Source organism: Mustela lutreola, chromosome 9 (genome assembly GCF_030435805.1).
Source record: "Mustela lutreola isolate mMusLut2 chromosome 9, mMusLut2.pri, whole genome shotgun sequence".
NCBI classification, from domain to species: domain Eukaryota; kingdom Metazoa; phylum Chordata; class Mammalia; order Carnivora; family Mustelidae; genus Mustela; species Mustela lutreola.
The window spans coordinates 75,322,816-75,342,584 of record NC_081298.1 but is presented as its reverse complement, the minus strand read 5'-3'; the positions used below and the strand labels follow the sequence as shown (position 1 = coordinate 75,342,584).

The following is a 19,769-nucleotide window of genomic DNA, read 5'->3' as shown; positions in this document are numbered from 1 at the left end:
TTAGTGTGGAGCCTGGGCCTGTTTTACTTTGTTTTTCATTTTTGTTTACTGGTAGATTTTCATGCAAAACTTGACCAAAAAATCATTTTCCTGAGACTGTGCTGCTCACAATCATGTTTGCCAGTTTTTGTTTACAGAAATTAAGTAGAGCCATAGTAAATGATAGACCATTTTGATAGTTGTCTCTCCTCTAAACTCCCTGATTTTGTTGTTCTATATATGAAACAAGCATCTTAAACGAGGAGTAGAATTTCAAAGGGTGGTTAACATAAAACAAAAGTGTGTCTTAAACATTAAAATAATCTGTACCTTTGGGTAACTTTCAATGTAGTGAAATAAATCTTTAATATTTGTGTCCCTGTCATTTCAGAGTTGCCATTGAAAAATAGCATATTCAGTCTTAATTCCTTATTTAGCAGATTAGAAACCAAACCAATCAGGAAATGAATATCACATATCAAATATTTGTCTTTTTTGGTTATATCTTTTAAAATAAACTCTGGCAAACTAAGTATTTTGTATCGGTGTTATTGTCCTCATTTATTGACTAGCTATTTTTTATTATGTGTTAGGACCTGATCAGTAAATGTGCCTATATTGATATTTCAGTTTCCAGCTAATACATTTTAAACAAAATTGATGATTTTTAATTCATCAGTAACATTAACAATTAAAAAGAGTTTTGTTGACCCTTATGAAATGGCACATTTATAAGTGGTTTTTCTCAAAATTTCTATACTTGCTATTGTTTTGTTCTTTATAAATGATTTTGATCAAATAACCACTTTTAAAATTACAGCTGATTAAATAAAAGAATGAGACTAAAAATGTCAACATGGCTATATTTTATTACTGAAAACATTTGATAAGTATTGAAACCTTGCTGTTGCCTTAGTCCTAGAAACAGCCCTCACTCTCTTCTGTTTCTCACACGGATGCCAAGCCTTGTATATCAACAGTACTTGAATTGTTTAGTAGTTACTAAAAATAGTTTAAATCCCATACACTTCCATTGTTTATGTGTAGGAAGTACATGCAAAATCTGCTTGTATTGTGTGTGTGTTTGTATATATACGTATATATGTGCACATATGGAAATACATGCAAATATATGAAATGCAAATATAATGTAGATTATATGGAAACATAAAGGGAAATTCACCAAATATTGTCTTTATATTAACTATATTCTTATTCCGACCCTGTACGGAAGGACAAAATCAATGAATCATGATAAATTTTGCCTAATGGACAGATCCCAAATGGATTTCCCTTGCAATGATTACTTTTCCTAGTCAACAGTTTTAAAACTTAACCTTTTAACAAATTACAAAAAACTACCACTATTTGCAATGAAATATGAACACACTAATATAAGCCATATTGTGAATTTTAGTTACATAGGTTTATGTTGTGTTTAAGGAAAGAAATTGAAGTATTAGAAATACTTAAAGGCCATGATCATAAATGCATTATATATTTTGGAAAAATGGAATATCTTTAAGTGAAATTTCATGGCTCTTGGCAATGGACCTTATTTTATCCAAGTCCAAATCAGAGTTAGGAATAGATTTTTTTTGGAATTGTAAATAGATAAATAAATAAAGCTTTAAAAATAATTGCCTAGGAAAACCACATCAGCAACATTAAGAATAATTTTTATTTTATACAGAATAGTAAAAGACTTATTAAAGTTCCTTGCTCAGGACATGACAGTATTATCAAAATTTTGTCTCACATTCTTTAAATGCTGTCACTAGGCGGGAACCTGCTTCCCGTGGTTTTGTTTTCCCCTTTGAACGGTAGTCATGGAGCACTTGCATGATGTGTTTGGTGCCTTGCATGAGGAAGACATGCAAAGGCAAAGGTCCAGTCTGCATGCTGCTTAATGAATGTTTTTCCTTTTCTCTCCCTCCTTGTCATGTGCTTTCAGAAGACAACAATGTGGAAGGTGGGTGCTTTCAACTTTTTTTTCCAACTCTCATTTGCCTTTTATTTCTTAGTATTAATAGAGTACATCTTGAATTTAGACGGTAAGTTGAACTTCTGAGCATTTGTTGATTTCTGGATTGTGTATCACTTTTCATAGAGAACACGCACGTGCAGCCCCATCAGACTCTAAGTATATGAAACTCCTTCACCCTCACTCCAACACTTGATGGATCGAGTATCCCATATAAAACTTGGAATACTTATTGCAGTGTTCTGTATGGAAAAAACGATACAATCCTGCTTCTTTTATTTTAAATGAGAAAGTATTTCTTTACAGTTTCAGATCACAGTGCATGATATTTATTTCCATTTTTTTTAAAGCAAAATGATCTATTTTCTTTTGGAAATGTTTAGCATTACATCACCCCAATCTCATTAGTTTAATTTCAAATGATTTGACTTATATAAAGAACACAGAATAAAGCATTGACTATAAGAGGCAAAAATTTAGATTAAAAAATTAGCCACTGGCCACTGGAAATGAAAGTAAACAGCACTCCAGAATGATTACTGGTAAGTATATTTGTCATATTCTGTGTGTGTTAAATAAAACAATAATATTTATTGAAGTTTTTCCAAAATTATCTCTTTGAGAAAGTTACACATTTTTTCCCTGTAGAATCCACAAACTAAAACATATTTCAACCTTCTCATCTTTAAAGAGCTTAAATGTATAAGTCAGTGTGCTACCAAACAAACCTATCTCTAGATAGACCAAAGAACTCTTAGAGGGAAGCTGATGTTCTCTCAACTTGAATAATCACAGCATACTTGCATGTACATTTAACTAATGTTTATATTTCAGAAATGTTTTACATATCTTATTTTGTTGCAATATTTTGAAATAGAGACATTCTGTAAAAATAGACTGGCATATATCTTAGAAAAAGACTTCCCATCTGAGGTTACAGATAGCTAGCTATTAAAGCTACTAAGATTTGTGTCTCAGAGAACAATTCATGGTAACCCAAAGTTGGCCAATAACAGGCTTCAGCCTACTATTTGTGATACTTTCACAAATACCAAGCTGAACATTAGTTGCTTAGTTGCCAAACATTTCTATTCCATTATTTAAGTAAAATAGATGAAGATTTCAAAAGTAATCATCAGTGCCTATTTTTTCAAGTGTTGGTTGGCTCTGTCTATGGTTTCTGTTTTTCTAGACTATAATTTTAATAGCATGTGAATATGCACTTGATAAAGATGATGTTACCCTGCAGGTCTGACATCTTTCAAAATCAGTATCATTTATATTATGCATGTTAACTGAAGTTGAATTTCTTTCTTTTCAACTTCTTTTGCATTTCCTTAACCATTCTGTAAAATGTTCCATGTTTTTATTCTTTCTCTTTAAATCCAGTTGCATTCCAAGAGCTTTAAAATCAGCCTAATAAGCCCAAGTGCTTCTTTCCTCACACATGCATCCCTTGAAAAATTTTAACAAGATTTTCAGAAGATAGGCCCATAAACTATTGTAATAAATTTTATTCAATCATGATTGCAACATTCCTATTTATAACTTGATTTGACAATATAGTGTAACTCCCTTAGAGGTAAGAAAGTCTAGCATGAAGAATGTGAATGCTTTTGAGATTTATTAACTTCCATCCTTTCTGAGATGGTATTCATAACTACCATTAGAAGTGTCTTATATATTTTCTTGAAGTTAGATCTTATACAGAGATCATGCCATGATTTCTGTATAAAAAATTATAAACCATGTTTAGGAAATATGTATAGTAGTTTTGAAACAGAAATTAAATGAAAATTATATAATCTATGCAGAATCACTAACAGATCACAAATGTCTTAATCTGCCTGTGTGATTTTTTTTTGTTATAATCACATTGAAAATACAAAAAGAGGCGATATTACAGAACCATTGCACTTCTGTGTTCAGTAGTCTTCATATTTTGATTTTATGTTGATTTATAATTGTATCTACCCTACAGGATGTTTAAAAACTCCTAAAATTTTAAGGAAATAATGCAAATTATTTCAACATTGACCTAAATGGTGTATAATATCATGTCATTCAATAAAGTCTCAAATATATTTGAAATAACATTAGGAAATTAAATATAAATATTTAAATTGCTGTATGTATTACTATGTTGCTCTAACATTTTCCCATATTCTTGAAATAGATATGAATTTGAGAAGTAGATTTGCTTCCGAATGTGGAATAAAGGACTAGGAGTTAATGCCTCTCAGTAAAAAGAATCTTCTTGGATAGTGAGTTTTTTGAAAGAACATTAGCAGTATTCTTTAGAAAAGGAGTGATCTTCAAACTGAAGTAAATTGTCAAGCAACAGATAATAAGTAATTTAAATAAAGGGAATTGAGTATTGTAGAAAACTTCCTTGATGAAATTATGATTTATATAAAAATATAAAACATGATTAAATATATATGTCCACATTAACTCATAGTTCAGTGTTTGGGTAATGTTTAAGTAAAAGACTAAATAGTTTTGTTCCCCATGGAAAATTACTTGAGCCTATTTAAAGCTGATCCATTGTTCCTAAAAACATTATTCTGTAGCAAATTCCAACTTTACAGCTGCATGTTTAATAGTCCTTTTTTGTATTTGAACAAGCTTAGTCAGTTGCTACATGTGTCAGACAAGGAGACATTTCTGCATTATCATTTCAGTGTGACTAAGGATTTTTTTTTAATTTAATTATAAAACTTCTCATTTTTTTGATGAGGGGAAAAAGATCAGACCCAGCCCATGTTTCAGATATTCCTTTGGGTTTTTTAAAATATGATTTCATCACCAAAGAATAAGAAGCCCTGTGGTGGCAGTGTTCCAAACTGTCTCATCAAAGGGCACAATGGGCAGATGCAATATTTAAGGGATTGGTTGGATTTTAAGTCATGCTTTTATGCTCTTGATTGTTCCAACTGATACATTGAAGAAATACACAGGGCAGCATATGCCAGTGTTTAAATTGCAGTACTGTAGCTCTTTGCCCCAAAGCATTCCAACCAGGGGTTGAAAGAATACTTTTTGATTTGCCTCTGTGATACAGACATGTCTCATAGGAAACAAGGTGTCTGTCACTGAACATTTTTGTCACCGTGACAACCCTGCCTTCCCATGCTCCCTTGTTTATTGCTGACTGTGCTCTTGTTTCCCTTCAAGGTCTGGCGCACCTGATGATGGGCGACCAAGGTATGGGCTCTGTTCCTTTTCCACTCTGCTTTCAGTGTTTTCTTGTTCTGTAGCTGCTTTAAACCATCACTGCAAAGGATGGGCAAATGCTTGCAAATTATCTGGCTGCAAATTAAATACATAAGTTTTGTTCACATTTTTTCACCTTTTCTTCCCTTTATTTGTTGGTTTGATCCTTTGTCTTTTATTTTTCTTCATTCTTCGTACTATAATATCTGCAGATAAATGAATTATAAGAATTTATGATTGAAAATTTCCATATATTTATAAGCATATGCAGATAAGGGTAGCTCTAATAAAAAAAAAAAAAAACAAGAACCATCAGAAGTTAATATCTGATATTCAGTTTAACCTACTGTACCAAAAAGAGTCCATTTTTCACCCATGCATGGCAGTTTGGGAACATACAGACATCTTTGGCTTCTGGCTTCTAAAATGCTGAGTATAGTGTTTCACAGAATCAATAATTCTTCTACATACAGTATAGTCATATCTTCTTTTCTGTGTCATCTTTTAAAGTGAGCATGGGTGTTTCAATTTTTTTGCATGTTGCCTTAAAAAAAAAAAAGGCAGATTTCTCAACATGTGCTGATTATATCTCTGTGTGTTTTCAAACCCTTATTTAAACTTTCTTGTCTTGTTTAATTTTCAAAGAGTAGTGCATTTACATATATTCATAATTCTTATTGTTGTTTCTCTTTTTATTCTCTTTGTATGGAAACCCTTTCTTCATGGAACCATTTCATCAAATCCATAGGTAAAAGTAAAGGTATTACATTATTTTATTTCTTCTTAATATCATCTGTATGAATTACAGTGTGTATACATTATGAAAATGTATTTAGACCTTTTTGCATTAGTAATGGGCACTGAGAGGTAGGTATGAGTGTTAGTGAATATTTTATTAATTTCAGGTAAGAGAAATCCATGAAAATGTTCCACTCTTTTTTTTTTTCTTGCTCTTTAGAGTGATTTTTTTCACATTGCTGCTTATATAATTAGTATATGTAGAAATTAGCTACAGGTTTCAGTATCATTTTTTGCAGTATCATTTAATGGTAGTTAAATGATGAGTGTCGTTACCATAAATACATCCTCCTCAAACATTTAACTCGGGAGCACATTTGCCCCAGCCATTTTGCATTGGGATGTAAGTGCACGCATGTGCAGCATTGAAATGGTGCTGTGGTGCGCTCATCACCTTGTCGCCTGCTAGACGTCATGTATATGCATTAATTCCACAATAACTGGAAAAGGCAGTACCGTGAAAGAGGCAAACAAGATAAGCCTGCTCTTTCTTTTGCACATACTAACTTTGTTTTAAGAACATTATCAACCAGATGTACATTTCTGCATCACTTGGTAAGTCAGGCATGTGTACTCCTTGACAACATTGATGCCGGATTTAAAAGCATGCTTACTTTGCCATTTAGAGCCATCCACATTGCCATTTAGAGCCATCCACATTGCGTTTAGTGTTTTCATCAGCAAGAAGTAGTTGATACTAGCTCTGGAAAATATGTATCATCTTCAAACGAACCATTTTTAACTACATGTTACTGAATGTGCCCTTCGTCTCTAGTCTTTGTTTTTTGTTTGTTTTGTTTTTGTTTTTAATGGCTTTTGTTTTTATTTTAAATGCAAGAATGCGTGTTGTCCTAAATTCTCTGAGTTTTCTTGTGCTCTGAATCTTAATCTGAATTGGGACAAAAGCTCATAGTTCTTCACCTTTACATTTGTGTCATCTAGCAGGGAAACTTTTCTGCTTGAAAAAGTACCTGAACGTGAGCCAGGCAATAAGAAAGAAATGATATCAGTTTTAAATGTGTAAAATTGAGCTTTAGAAACAAATGTTGCTTGGGTATTTTGAGCCAATAATAAAAGAATATATGCTATTGCAGTTTGCGTTTTGGTCAACCATTTCCAATAATACAATTTAATCTTATTTTAAGCCTTCCAGCAACTACACAAATAACTGTTTTTATCAATTGTTTCAGAGATTTCCTGTGCCATTTGGGATGCTTTCTAAACTTTTGATGTCAAATTCCCATTTACTTCCCTTGTTTAGTGGGCATTTCCTACCATGTTCCTTCTTAGAGGACTTGGGATGGCAACGAGGGTGCTGTATTTATATTTTGTTTTACTGGCTGAGTGAGGTATATGCTTATGTGTTTGTATATGTATGAATGCATGTATAAACACAAACTTTCTAAATATATATACACATATACATTGTGTTGTAAAAAAGTAACTCAAAAATAATCTTCTAATTCTATAACCGTTTAACTCCACATACAGAAAAATTCATGTTTATACTCAGCTGATATTTGTTTTGATGTAATTAATGTTAAGTGTCACTTAACTTTATTCAGTTTTAGTATGTCAGTCTTAAATATTTTCTGTTGATATGTGTGTCAAACATATTTTACTTCAGTACTTTTCATTCCTCAATCAGCACAAAACTACAGTGTGCAGGAATTTGGTTTTTCCTTTACGTTTTTCTTCTGTTTATGGGACGAGGTTGCTTTTTGTCATTAAATGCGGAAAGAAGATTTTAAGATAGATTTGAGTATTTTGCAAGCCAGAGTGGTAACCTTTATATGTTGGTTAATTAGATGTATAGAAATGAGAAACGTGATTTGTAAGTCTTTTTTTCATCGTAAATCAGTTTATCAACTCTTCAAAAATACTATCTTGACTATGACATGGAATATGCACATTCAAAGAGTTTTACTATAGAAGGGAAATGAAAACATGTGGATGAGTTAGTATAAATGACAGAATGGAAGTGCTGAGAATGGTAAAATGTGATTAGCATTCAGAAAAGATAAAGATAACATGAATCAGGAGCTCCCTTAGGTAGCTCTTCTTGTCCTGTGCCACATGTCAAAGGAATCAAAAGAATACCTAGAAACTTTCCATTGTAGCTTCCAATATCAAGTTAAGTCCTAGTTGTGCACAAAATAGGTGTTCAACCTGTCCAGTCTGAAATAATTGATTTACATTGTAAATTAATGCTTCCCAAATCTTTCTATCACAGTACAAGCCTAGAATATTTTTCTTGACACTGCTGCCCCCTTTAGCAGTAGTGAATTCAGGGACTCCGGAATGAAATCTGTGCATTATTGTCCGTCTGTCTTTCTTTCTTTTCTTTCTTTCAAGAGGCAGAATTGGATTCAAGAACTTTATCATTTTCATTTTGATTTTTTCTATGTGGATTTTGAAATATTTTCTAAATTTTTAAATTCCCAGTGATAGATGAATGCTCTTTCTTAAAAAAAAAAATAAATAAAAAAAATAAAAAAAAAAAGTTACTCATCTAAAGAAAACATTACTGCTGTTAACCTTTTTCATCCTTCTCAGTCTTCTCCTAGAGGTAAGCACTGATATATTGCTTTGTGATGTATCCTTAAATAGTTGGTGTGGATTCTTTCATACTCCCTAATTAATTTTTCAGGGTTTGGAAACTGCAGAATCCCTTATGATGTGTTACATGACAAGAACAGCTAAGCCATGTTAAGGAGGTGTGTTAAGGGTCATTGATATGTGCTGATAGAATCCTAATGAATGAAATGAAAGCTTTCTCACCTTCCCATAGGCCATCTTTCCTCATATTTGTCATATTTATCATTCTACTTCAAATACAAATAATTTGTTTTCATGTTTTCTGAACAAGGACATGTCACCTTCAACTGGATGCAGTTAGAATAAACTTGGTTTCAGTGAATCCTTAGCTTTCTTTGGGATAACTGAAGAGAGGTGTTATCCAGGGCCAACCTTGCTTCTGCTGGTTGTGGCTAGATGGATCCAAATGGGCTTTGTGAATATTGTGTTTGCTTTCTTTTTTTAGGCTTGAAATTTGTCATTAGTATTCTTAGGAACATTGACAATACTAACTTTATTCTCCATTCTATTTAGAATTTAGGTTTGTTTATTTGCCTGGAAATTGAATTGTATTTTTGTGGGTTTTTTTTTTTGTTGTTGTTGTTTGTTTTCTTTCCATGATTGTTTAACTGGTCACTTTATTTCAGTAATATTTTGTTGACTCATACTTTACTCTAATGGTTGTCTGAGAGAAGTGAATGACCACTTACATCAGAAAATGCCAAAAAAGTAAGTTACCCTGCAAATCCAGCCATCGTGGCTGGTTAATAGCACAGGAGCTATTAATAGTTAATTTTAATAATTAATGTATGTCAGTGCTTTGATTGGAGACTTGCATTTTCCTTTATAGCAATCATTTGAATTGTAATTATATATTTGTATGAGTGATTATATATTTAATATTAACTTTTCCTAGTAGAGTGTAAGCTCCATGAGGGCAGGAAGCTTGACTTTCTTTTTAAACATTGCATTTCCAGAATACTTTTTTTACTGTATCTTGAATTACCATTTTCATGACTTAAGGACATATGTGTATGAGGTGGGAGCAGTGCACATTGGAAGAAGTAGATATGTAGAGGAAGACATGGAGGGTTTGGAGTTGATGAAGTAGAGGGTAGAAAAGGAAGAGGAAATTTATGCAAGTAACTAAAAATAATTTCAGCAACAAATTACATGGAATTCGCTCTTCTTGGTCTCTCAACTTTTTTGCTTCCTATCATTCATATCCTTTTTCCAGAGCTGCAGTATTTCTTTCTAGTAAGGCATTGTTCCGAAGACATCACTTCAATAAATCTTAGCCTATGTATGGCAGTGGGTCTGTAAGAAGTGAAGTCAATGCGTCTTTGTATTTAAGGTTTTTCAAGAATTTTAATGTGATTTGTTGTCACAGTGTCAAATGACCAAATTTTATTTGGTAGATTTCATTGTTCATACAATACAAGAATTTTCCTGAAAGTTAGATCTGATATTATGCTATCTTATGTGGTTTCCATGAGGTTTTTGTTTCTTTTTGCTGTTGTTGTTTTAAATCTCACTGTACAACTATAATATACCAAAAGATCTGTTTAGATTGGGTTTGGATTGCAAGTTTCCAAAAGAGCCAAAATTTATAAGTCTTATCCTGTGATATGAGCATATTTACTGTTCCTGCATTCATAAAATCTACAGCATGTTTGCAAAGTGAATGTACATTTGACCATTTCAAATGAAACATTAAGTGTTTGATTATCCAGGTTTCTTATATTTCTAGAAGGTCAAGGTATTACAAATACTGCTGTCAGGCATAAAATTATTGAAAAGGAGCCTAAACTTTATTATATTAGTGAAAATTAAGATCTTAAAATTACACAATTTATTTAAAAAAATAGATTTTCCTCAAGACTAATTGTATCAATAACTAGATATAAGTGGTTCCACTACAGTTAACAGTATCAAAGAAAATGTGTTTTAAATTTTTATCTGTAATGTCACATGACAGCTAACATTTATTATTTACTCTTAAAATAGATTTGATATGATTAATATTTATGGGAAGAAAAAAGCATTTAGTGTTTTTTATACATTTTCCTTTGTTTTATGATTTTTGTTACCATCTTTCAGTTCTTGCATTACTAATTTGTGTGTGAAGTATCCAACTTCAATTCACCAACATTATGATGCATATTTGTTTTATAACTTTTGAACACATTTTACTGTGGTTTTGGATGTAGATTTAATTTGATTTTGAAAATATCATATTTCTTTTCAGTATGGCTTTTAAAATCATATTTCCTTATTTAACATTATAATATTAAGGATTCTTCATTATTCAGAAGCATTTGTGAATGTTGACAGAATTTTACTGTATTGAAATGCCTACATTTAGTGCATATGCAAACTAAGCAGTAATTTATTGTGAATTATCTGGTATTTTACTGTCAATACTAAGGGATGCTCCTCATTCACAGTTATAGGACATGGAAAGACTAGAATTTCACTTTATAAGATCAGACACTAAATATCTTCATTATCTTTATAAATATCTCAAACAATATAACATGCATAGAAGCTTATATGACTAGAATTTAGAATTTTTTAGTTTTTTTTTTAGCCTATGTGCTTATCATTACTAGGTATAACAAAGAAAAATTACTTTTAAAGTAAATATTCATGTATTATCTCTTGCTGTAATTCAATCATTTTTGTCATAGTTTTTATTAATAAGTCCCAGCTCCTTTGAATCTCTGTACTCTTAGCTCTGGGATGAGATATTTCACATATCTTTATACATTCTATAAACAGTGGTGACATTGAACAACTAATAAACTAAACAAGGACTTTATTAGACTTGTAGTAGATTAATTTATCCTTGGAGAAGAGCACAGAAAGGACTCTCCACAGTCTAATATTTTTAAGAATGAAATAGTATAAGTATAAATTTATAAGCTTTACTGAAACAGATGAAAAATAGAAAAAATTTTATTATGGCAACTAGACTTTAAAAGAATGATTCCTGTGGTGCCTGGCTGGCTCAGTCAGTAGAACATCAAATTCTTGATCTTGAGGCATGAGTTCAAGCCCCACATTGGGCATGGAGCCTACTAAATAAATAAATAAAATAAAAAGATGATCCCTTTTCCAAAGTAATGATTTTATCTATCTGTCTATTTGAAAATATTTATTATTAATCTAGATTTTGTTCAGAAACCAACATCAAGACATTTAGATTGGTAAGAAGGAATATTTTTTAAATTGTGTTGGCCAGTGATTTTAAAGAAAATTTTAATTTTCCAGAGTTCTTAGCTCATATACTAAAGGATTCTGGATCTTTAAATAGAATCATTGCATTTTGGGGGCACATGGCTGGCTCAGTCTGTGGGATCTTTGACTCAATTTTGGGATTGGTGACTTTAAGACCCATGTTGGGTATGGAGATTACTTAAAAATAAAATTTTCTATTTTTTAAAGACTTATTTATTTATTTTAGTGGGGGAGGGGCAGAGAGAAAAGGAGAGAGAATTTTAAGCAGATTTGGCAGGGGGCTTGATCTTATAACCTGAGATCATAGTCTGAACCAAAACCAAGAGTTGGACACTCAAGTGACTATGCCACCCAGGCAGCCCCCTAAAATGAAAATCTTGAGGCACCTAGGTGGCTTATTCGGTTGGGTGTCTACCTTCAGCTCAGGTAATGATCTTGGGGTGCTGGGATTGAGTCCCGCGTCAGGCTCCCTGCTTGTGGGAAACCTGCTTCTTTATCTTCTCCCCTCTTGTACTCTCTCTCTCTCTAAAATAAATAAATAAAATATTTAAAATAAATAAATAATAATAAAATCTTAAAAAAAGAAGTTAGGGGCTACTGGTTGGCTCAGATGGTTAAGTGTCTGATTTTGGCCCAAGTCATGATCTTCTGGTCCTGGGATCGAGCCCCTTATGGGTCCCTGCTCAGTAGGGAGTCTGCTTCTTCCTCTCCTTCTGCCTCTTCCCTCTACTCATCTCTCTCTCTCTCAAATGAATAAATAAAATCTTAAAAAAAAAAAAAGGCTCATAGAATTTGGAATAGGGAAGAACATTGCAGATTATCTAAGAAATGGTACTTTTGATTATGAAGCATGATAGGAGATATTGCTTATGATGATAGACAAAACATTGTGTAAAATTTGAACTAAAATAACTGATAGAAAATAACCAACCTTAAGGAAACTTTAAAGACTTTTTTACACACTGATAATCATGAAACAAAGTTTCATACTCTTATTCTTACAAAATAAATTTAAAGGTAGTGTGAAAGAAACCAATCAGGGTATTATATAGGATATTATTGATTCTCATTTCAAGGTTTCCTTTTAATGGTATAAAATTTTAATTTGTCATAAGAGAGCAGTATGGTATGATGGCCAAGAGTCCATGAAGTCATGAGACCTGGGTTCAGATCCTATATTTGTCCTTGGGCAAGTAATAAACCTTACATATATCCATCTTATGATATGCAATATGGACTAATAGAAAATACTCCACTCTCAGGGATATGTTACATGACGAATTGCATAAGTACTTAGAAGATGGTTTTTATTGATGGTGACAGTGAAATACAAGAAGATAATCTGTACATTTAGATTAAATGAATTTCAAACCTAATGATCTGTAATTTGCCAAAGGTTTAAAACACAGTATTAATTTTTTAGTATCTTCTGTCATATAAATAAATACCTATAATTTATAAATATTTGATTATTGTACGTTATAACTAATTGGATCTCATTTTCCTGATAGCCTATACTACAAAGAGTATTGGTACAATAAAGCATTAAAGGTTTATTCTACTTAACCAAAATTATTTAGATATTTCTGTAACTCAACACTTTCATCTTTCTCTTTCATACAATGATGAAGTTGAAATGGACTTTTCTCCCCTTTGAACAAACCTAGGAGTACATCAACAAAGTGCTGCTTTTTAGGTGCAAATTTGCAGGCTGAAGGGAACAGGGAGGTAAAGATTTTCTCAGGGACTCAAAGTGACTATCCAGAGAAAACTTTTTTGTGAATTAATGACTTGCCTGAGTAAGAACTCCATAGAATGATATATGAGTTGAGTTTATAGGAAACCACTTAGACACCTGAAAACCAGATTTTAAAGGAAAAGCTAATTAGGGATTTCCCTTCCTACATAATATCCTTGCTAGAAAATAACATATAATTACCTAGAAATACTTAAGTAATTGGGTAGCATACTCACATCCTTCAAGATTTTGTTCAAATTATCACTTTCTCAAGAGACTTACTGCAATGATCCTATTCAATACTACAATTTGCCTTTCTCCTGAACTATCATACCCCCATCTAGTTTTTCTTCCATGGTGACTATTAGCCTCTAACATACTTTTTTTTTATTTACTTTTTCAGTGTTTATTGTCTTTCTCCCTCCAGAATACAGGAGGGCAGAGATTTTACCCTACCCTGACATATCTCAAGAGCCCCTAGAACAGTGGCTGTCACAAGTAGGTACTCAGTAATCCTTGGTTAAAGACTGAACTAATTGGCTAAACAAATGTGTAAAATTTTCTTTTAGATTTTACTACAGATAGTATTTTTTATTTCTTATAATAAACTAATTTTAACATTTATTTTTCTTTTTTGCTTTGAAGTAAATATTCCCATGAAGGACATACTAGATTAATAAAAACAGATTTTTTTTCTCCTTGAACTAGAAGTGTGGACTCAGCTTGACCTTTTTGATCTTCCTTGTTTCCTGCCCAATTTAGGTGATCTCAGAGAATTTGGAAGGGATTTGAAAACCACCCCAACGACCACTGATAATCAAGCTCTTCCTTTCAAATTCCTCTGATAACCAGTCTTAAAGTAATGTTTCTTTAAGAAAGGAACAGTAATTCACCTTTGTCTATCTTTGTGTGTGCATAGGTAGCAGGAAGAAACTCTTGTACATTTGACTTCTAAACAGCATTATCCATTGTGACTGTCAGTTCTTTTTGGTTCTTTGTGAGAGAGAAAGTTTCAAAGCATGAAATAGATCTGCTGTACTTCCTGTTCTTATAGCTTGACTTGTGCCTCTAACATTAAAAAGAAATATATTGACTCTTCTCAAGCCCTCAAATAGCTATATATACCCTAAGGCTCTTTGATTTTTTTTCCCCAGCCCAGGGATGAATGATCATATATTCAAGGAAATGCTTTACCAAGTAGTCCGGGTCCACAGCCAGGTGTCGTAACTTACAGAACTTGCACTGAAGAACTACAGTGACTGGGAATCACCAAAGCAAAAAGCAACGACCAATTACAGTGCCTGAGGTCATAGTTCCCTTAAAATTAGTGACTTATTGTTTGTCCTTTTGGTAAAGAGAGAGTGACAGACAGGGGGAGAGAGAATGGTTTCATTCAGTTTTAGTCATGTATTTCTCAAAGCACCAATGAGATTCTTCTTTATGTGGGACTCTTCTTATACATGGTATAAAGCCATAACTTCTCTGAATGGATGTTTTCAAGGTCTTTCACATTAAGAAATATGAGCACGGTGATAATAGTTACCATTTTTCAGGACATGTTTTTACACATTCAAATTCTATCTACTTATATAGAATGTGTATTCTAGTAAATGCAGTTTTCCTCTTTCTGCTTGTCTTCTTTGCCTTCTTTGCATGAATTGCTGTGTGCCTATGGCCACATGATAGCTCATTTAGAATAGCAACAGCTGAAGTAATCTCCAGTTATTATTAGTATTTACTTTCACCAAGTAGAGTGCAGGGATTCTGCCACAGTTGTGAACTAAGAATAGTGTTTTCTTTCACCTCAAATAATTTTTTAAATACATAGCCCAGATATAGAGCAGAAAATTTGACATCTCAGGCAAATGATAAGATTATTCAGGAAATTAAAACAACTCGTGTTATACGAAGTTTCTAAGCAGTATTTTATTTTTTGGCATGAATTACCTGGTCAACTGACCCAGTTCTCCATTTCATTTTCTAAACTTGGCATTATAAAGTCAGTAGACATTTGGAGAAAATTAAATTACCCCATTCAAGGAAACAATCAGATTTAGATTGGACTAAAGTACTGCCAGAGGGATGGAAATCCCTAAATTGGTCAATCATGTTTTCAGTTCACAGGGAAATCCTCATTCACAAGCTAACCATAGATTTTTTGCAGATAGCTCGTAGCAAAATATGTCAGAACTCTTCTTTTAAACTTTGGGAACAGCTATTTTTGATGCTATGCCGACCTAAAAGAATTAGTTGATGGCTTATTATGACTGTTTTTCTACTGATTATTTGTTTAGATAAAAGAATACTATATTTGACTGACAGTAGGACATACATTTTGAATTGCTTCTGTAGCAGAGCCCCTGGGTTTACACTGACCTGTCTGTATTTCCTGTGACCAGTAGTATTTGTGAGAAGACTGAGTGAAATTAGGAGTCATTCAATGTGATGGAAAGGGAGAGATGCTGATTGCTCCAAAAGAAAGCCAGAATTTGGACTGATGCATGTGAGGACAATTTGGTTTGGCACTGCCCTCTCATTGTTTATAAAGAGTGATGTCATGACCTATTAGGTTAAGAAACCATTCCCTTTTTCTTGAACATCTTCACATATGTCATTCCCTAATTTAAAAAAAAAAATGTTCTTGAGGTGCCTGGGGGATCAGTTGGTTAAGTGTCTGACTCTTGAATTTGCCTCAGGTCATGATCTTAGGGTCATGAGATTGAGCCCTGCATTGGGTCTGCACTGGGTGTGGAGCCTGCTTAAGATTCTTTCACTCCCTCTCCCTCTGTCTCTATCCTGCTCTCTCTCTCTCTTTCTATCTTTCAAAAATAAAAAAATAAAAATAAAAAAATGTCTGATATAAAGGAGGACTGCTATTTAAGAGAGGCTGGTCAAGTAACTTACCTCCTTCTTAGACCTTCTGAATGACTTCTCAAACATCACTTTGACCTCATTACCATTGTTCTGACCCCACAATTCTCAAGTTGGCTGCCCTGCTCACTCCCACCCAGCAGTCATCAGGGTCACATTTTAAAAATACTGATTTTTTAAAGGAACTTGCCTGATAATTATATTTAGTAGACCTAGGATGGATTGGAATCCTACACTTTGAAAAACCCCTCTGAGCTCCCCCAGAAATTTCTAAAGCACAGCCATTTTGTGAAGTGTTACTGACTCAGTTAATTGGCTTTTGGTCTCTTAGGAGTTGAAATTTATATTTCATGGTGATAAAGGTCATTTATTTCTTCTTGCAAGCACTATGTACAAGTTTTTAATTAAATCCATATTGCTTCTGAATTGAGAGACTTTTCTTGCTAATAAAAAAAAATGTATCTTGCTTTAAGATAATTTGATCCATTATGTAAAGATAGGGAAATAAGAGACAGTTTTTGAGTTAGGCCTTCCCTTTATGTTGATATTCAGAGTAGTAAAGATATCACCAGGCTCTCTCAAACCTTGTGCTAAAGGTCATTAAAATTTCCATCATGTAGAGTGCAGATAGGTGCTTAAGAAAATCAAATTGGGTATGTGACAACATTGAAACTTTTTATGTAATGCCCACCCATGGATAACTTGTAATGTATTCTAGGATCAATGTCTATAATAGGCCATGGTAAAGAGATCGAGTCAAAGGGAAAACCAAACAGTAAATGCTAAGCTCACATAAGAAATATCTCTGTTTAATGAAAAAGCTGATTATAATACTTTTTTTTTTTTTAAAAACCTGGAGGTTATGGTGAAAGAGGCATTAAATAAAATAAGAATATGCCATTTCTACAAAGGCCGAGCTTTAGGGGTGGAAATTTGGTCCCTGGAGTCTATTAAAAAAGAAATAATGTTCTTATGAGACATTTTAGAAATTATTGACACAGGCATAAGACTTACATGGAGATATATTATCAGATTTTAAAAATCTACAAAAGAAGGGAAATAAGAAAAATTGTGAGTAGAAAGAAAAGCAGGAAGAGTAATGCTGAAGGGGAGAAGCTCCGGGGATGGGGTCAGGGGGTGTTATCATGTAGCTGCTGTGATAGCACAACATTATTTCTCCAGGGAACAAAGATGTGGAAGAGTAATGGTTGCAGCCTGAGAGGACAACTTCAGGAGATAGAAAGCTATGGAAATAATGGAAATAATTGGAATTAGAAATAGATGGGTAGATGTTTCATGTGAAAATAACCCATAACCGTTTGCTAAAGATAAATCTCTCAGTAGCCCTACGCTGTTACTCACTCACTAACTAACTAACATGCAGTGTTTGAAAGTACCATATAATTTCTTTTTTTTTTTTTAAAGAATGTCATTTAATTATTTATTTATCAGAAAGAGAGAAAGAGAGGGCACAGGCAGGGGGAGTTGCAGGCAGAGGCCAAGGGAGAGGCAGGCTACCCGCTAAGTAGGGTGTCCAATGTGGGACTCAATCCCAGAACCCTGGGATCATGACCTGAGCCAAAGACATATGGTTAAACAACTGAACCACCCACGTGTCCCAGTACCATATAGTATGGTACTGTATCTGTTAATGTATCTATTCTTAAAAAGAGATCTGCTGAAATGGGATACTGGACAAGTAGACGGATATTTGTTGGTGAGTAAAACATCAGATGAGATTGTCCAGCTCTTAAGTGACCCTTGGTGAAATCTAGGCACACTGGCATGACTGCTAATTAGAGTCAAGGAAGGAGCAGAATCCACTCAGGAAAAGAACACTTTTTTTTTCCCAAAGAATATCTGTATTAGTAGTAAACATTTAAACATTATATACACTGATTGCTAGATCAAGTGAATTATTCTGTTCTTAGAAACCATTGTTATACCTAATATTTACCTTTTCTTATAAAATAAGCATAGTGGATTATTCTTTCTCTAGGACCATTGTTAATGCTTAATGTTAACCTTTATTATAAAATTCTTTTGCTGAATTGCATTAATTAACTTGTTAGCCATTGCTATTAGAATGTGAGATCACTGAAGACAGTGGTTTGCTTTTTTCAGTTTTGCATGGAGGACAGAGCTTGGTAGGTGATGTAAAGTAGATAGTCTAAGATCGTGGACATTGGAGTTGAATATAGCTGCATTTAGACCCTCGACTTATTATATATTAGCTGTGGGGCTTCAGGAAAGTTATTTGACCATTCTGAAACTCATTTTCCTTATCTGTAAAATGAGAAGAATAAAACCTACCTCTTTTTGTTTGAGGATTGCATGTATTATTTATGACTAAAGTATGTATTTCTAGAACATAGTGAACTCTCAATTGTAAGACATGTGATAGAGTATTGGGTGTCTCTTTCAGATAGATGATTCAAATAAAATCAAATCATTTTCAAGGAAAATAAAAGGTAACTTTTAAAATCATAAACTATAAGGAGGAAGGATTTTTTTTTTTAAGTTAAAGACATTTATCCCTTGTATATATATTTTAAAGTTTCGTTGAGTCACAGATGTTGAAAAGGGGAGTAAGGTGAATGGGGGAGTAGAAGAAATTGGATTTTTGTGCTGCATGTATGATACATCCCTTCCATTTTATTTTATAATGATTTGTATTACCATTAATGCAAAATATATACCTGAAGTGAGCCTAAAAATGCTGAGCGAGAATTACTTGTCATCTTTTTTGCCTCCTAAGTAACAAAGGCAAGATGTTTTTTTTTTCTTTTTTTTTATTTCCTTGATTAGGGTGTTAAGATTCTGTTTAAAATGAACTAGTTTTAGCATAAATCAGGTAAACATTTTGTTCTCCATGGCTCACTAAGGAAAAGCACAGCTTACTTTTGACTTGTTTTACTTCAATGCATTTCTCTGTTAAAAGATAGAACTACAATAAAAAAATACCCACCATCCCTTCCTGTACTTGAATATCCTTCCCGGGTGTGTTTTGGAGAGTTAGAAATCACATGAAAGTTCTGGGAGAGTGGTATAAGAGAGTAATATATGAGATTATATAGTTAGGTTTGATAGGTTTCTTAACACTTTGGACCCAAAGATAACATTTAAGTTAATAATAATTTACTAGGATTCAGAAAAGATGTGGTAATGTGTCTTAAACCAGGATAATTATGAAATTTACTAAGTTCAGAGAATCACAGTACAGATTTCCTCTGCTATCTGAAAGTAGAGAATTCTTAAGAAAGCTTTCATGGAGAGGAGAAGGGAGTTGGGGGAAATTGGAGGGGGAGATGAACCATGAGAGACTACGGACTCTGAAAAACAATCTGAGGGTTTTGGAAGGGCAGG

General features: G+C 33.1%; 1 protein-coding gene across 21 annotated transcripts in view; it reads left to right on the top strand.

Annotated features, from left to right (window-relative positions):
• Positions 1–19,769, top strand: part of NRXN1 (neurexin 1) — a 1,178,968-nt gene that overhangs the window by 111,789 nt on the left and 1,047,410 nt on the right. For 15 of the 21 annotated variants that reach the window (XM_059134785.1, XM_059134789.1, XM_059134778.1 and 12 more), the window contains exons 3-4: positions 1,934–1,951; positions 5,141–5,170. The exons of 5 other annotated variants lie outside the window; for them this stretch is intronic. In XM_059134785.1, coding sequence (XP_058990768.1) covers positions 1,934–1,951; positions 5,141–5,170 — 48 coding nt within the window. The remainder of the gene's footprint in view (positions 1–1,933; positions 1,952–5,140; positions 5,171–19,769) is intronic. One more of the 21 variants, XM_059134774.1, reaches the window with a different exon arrangement.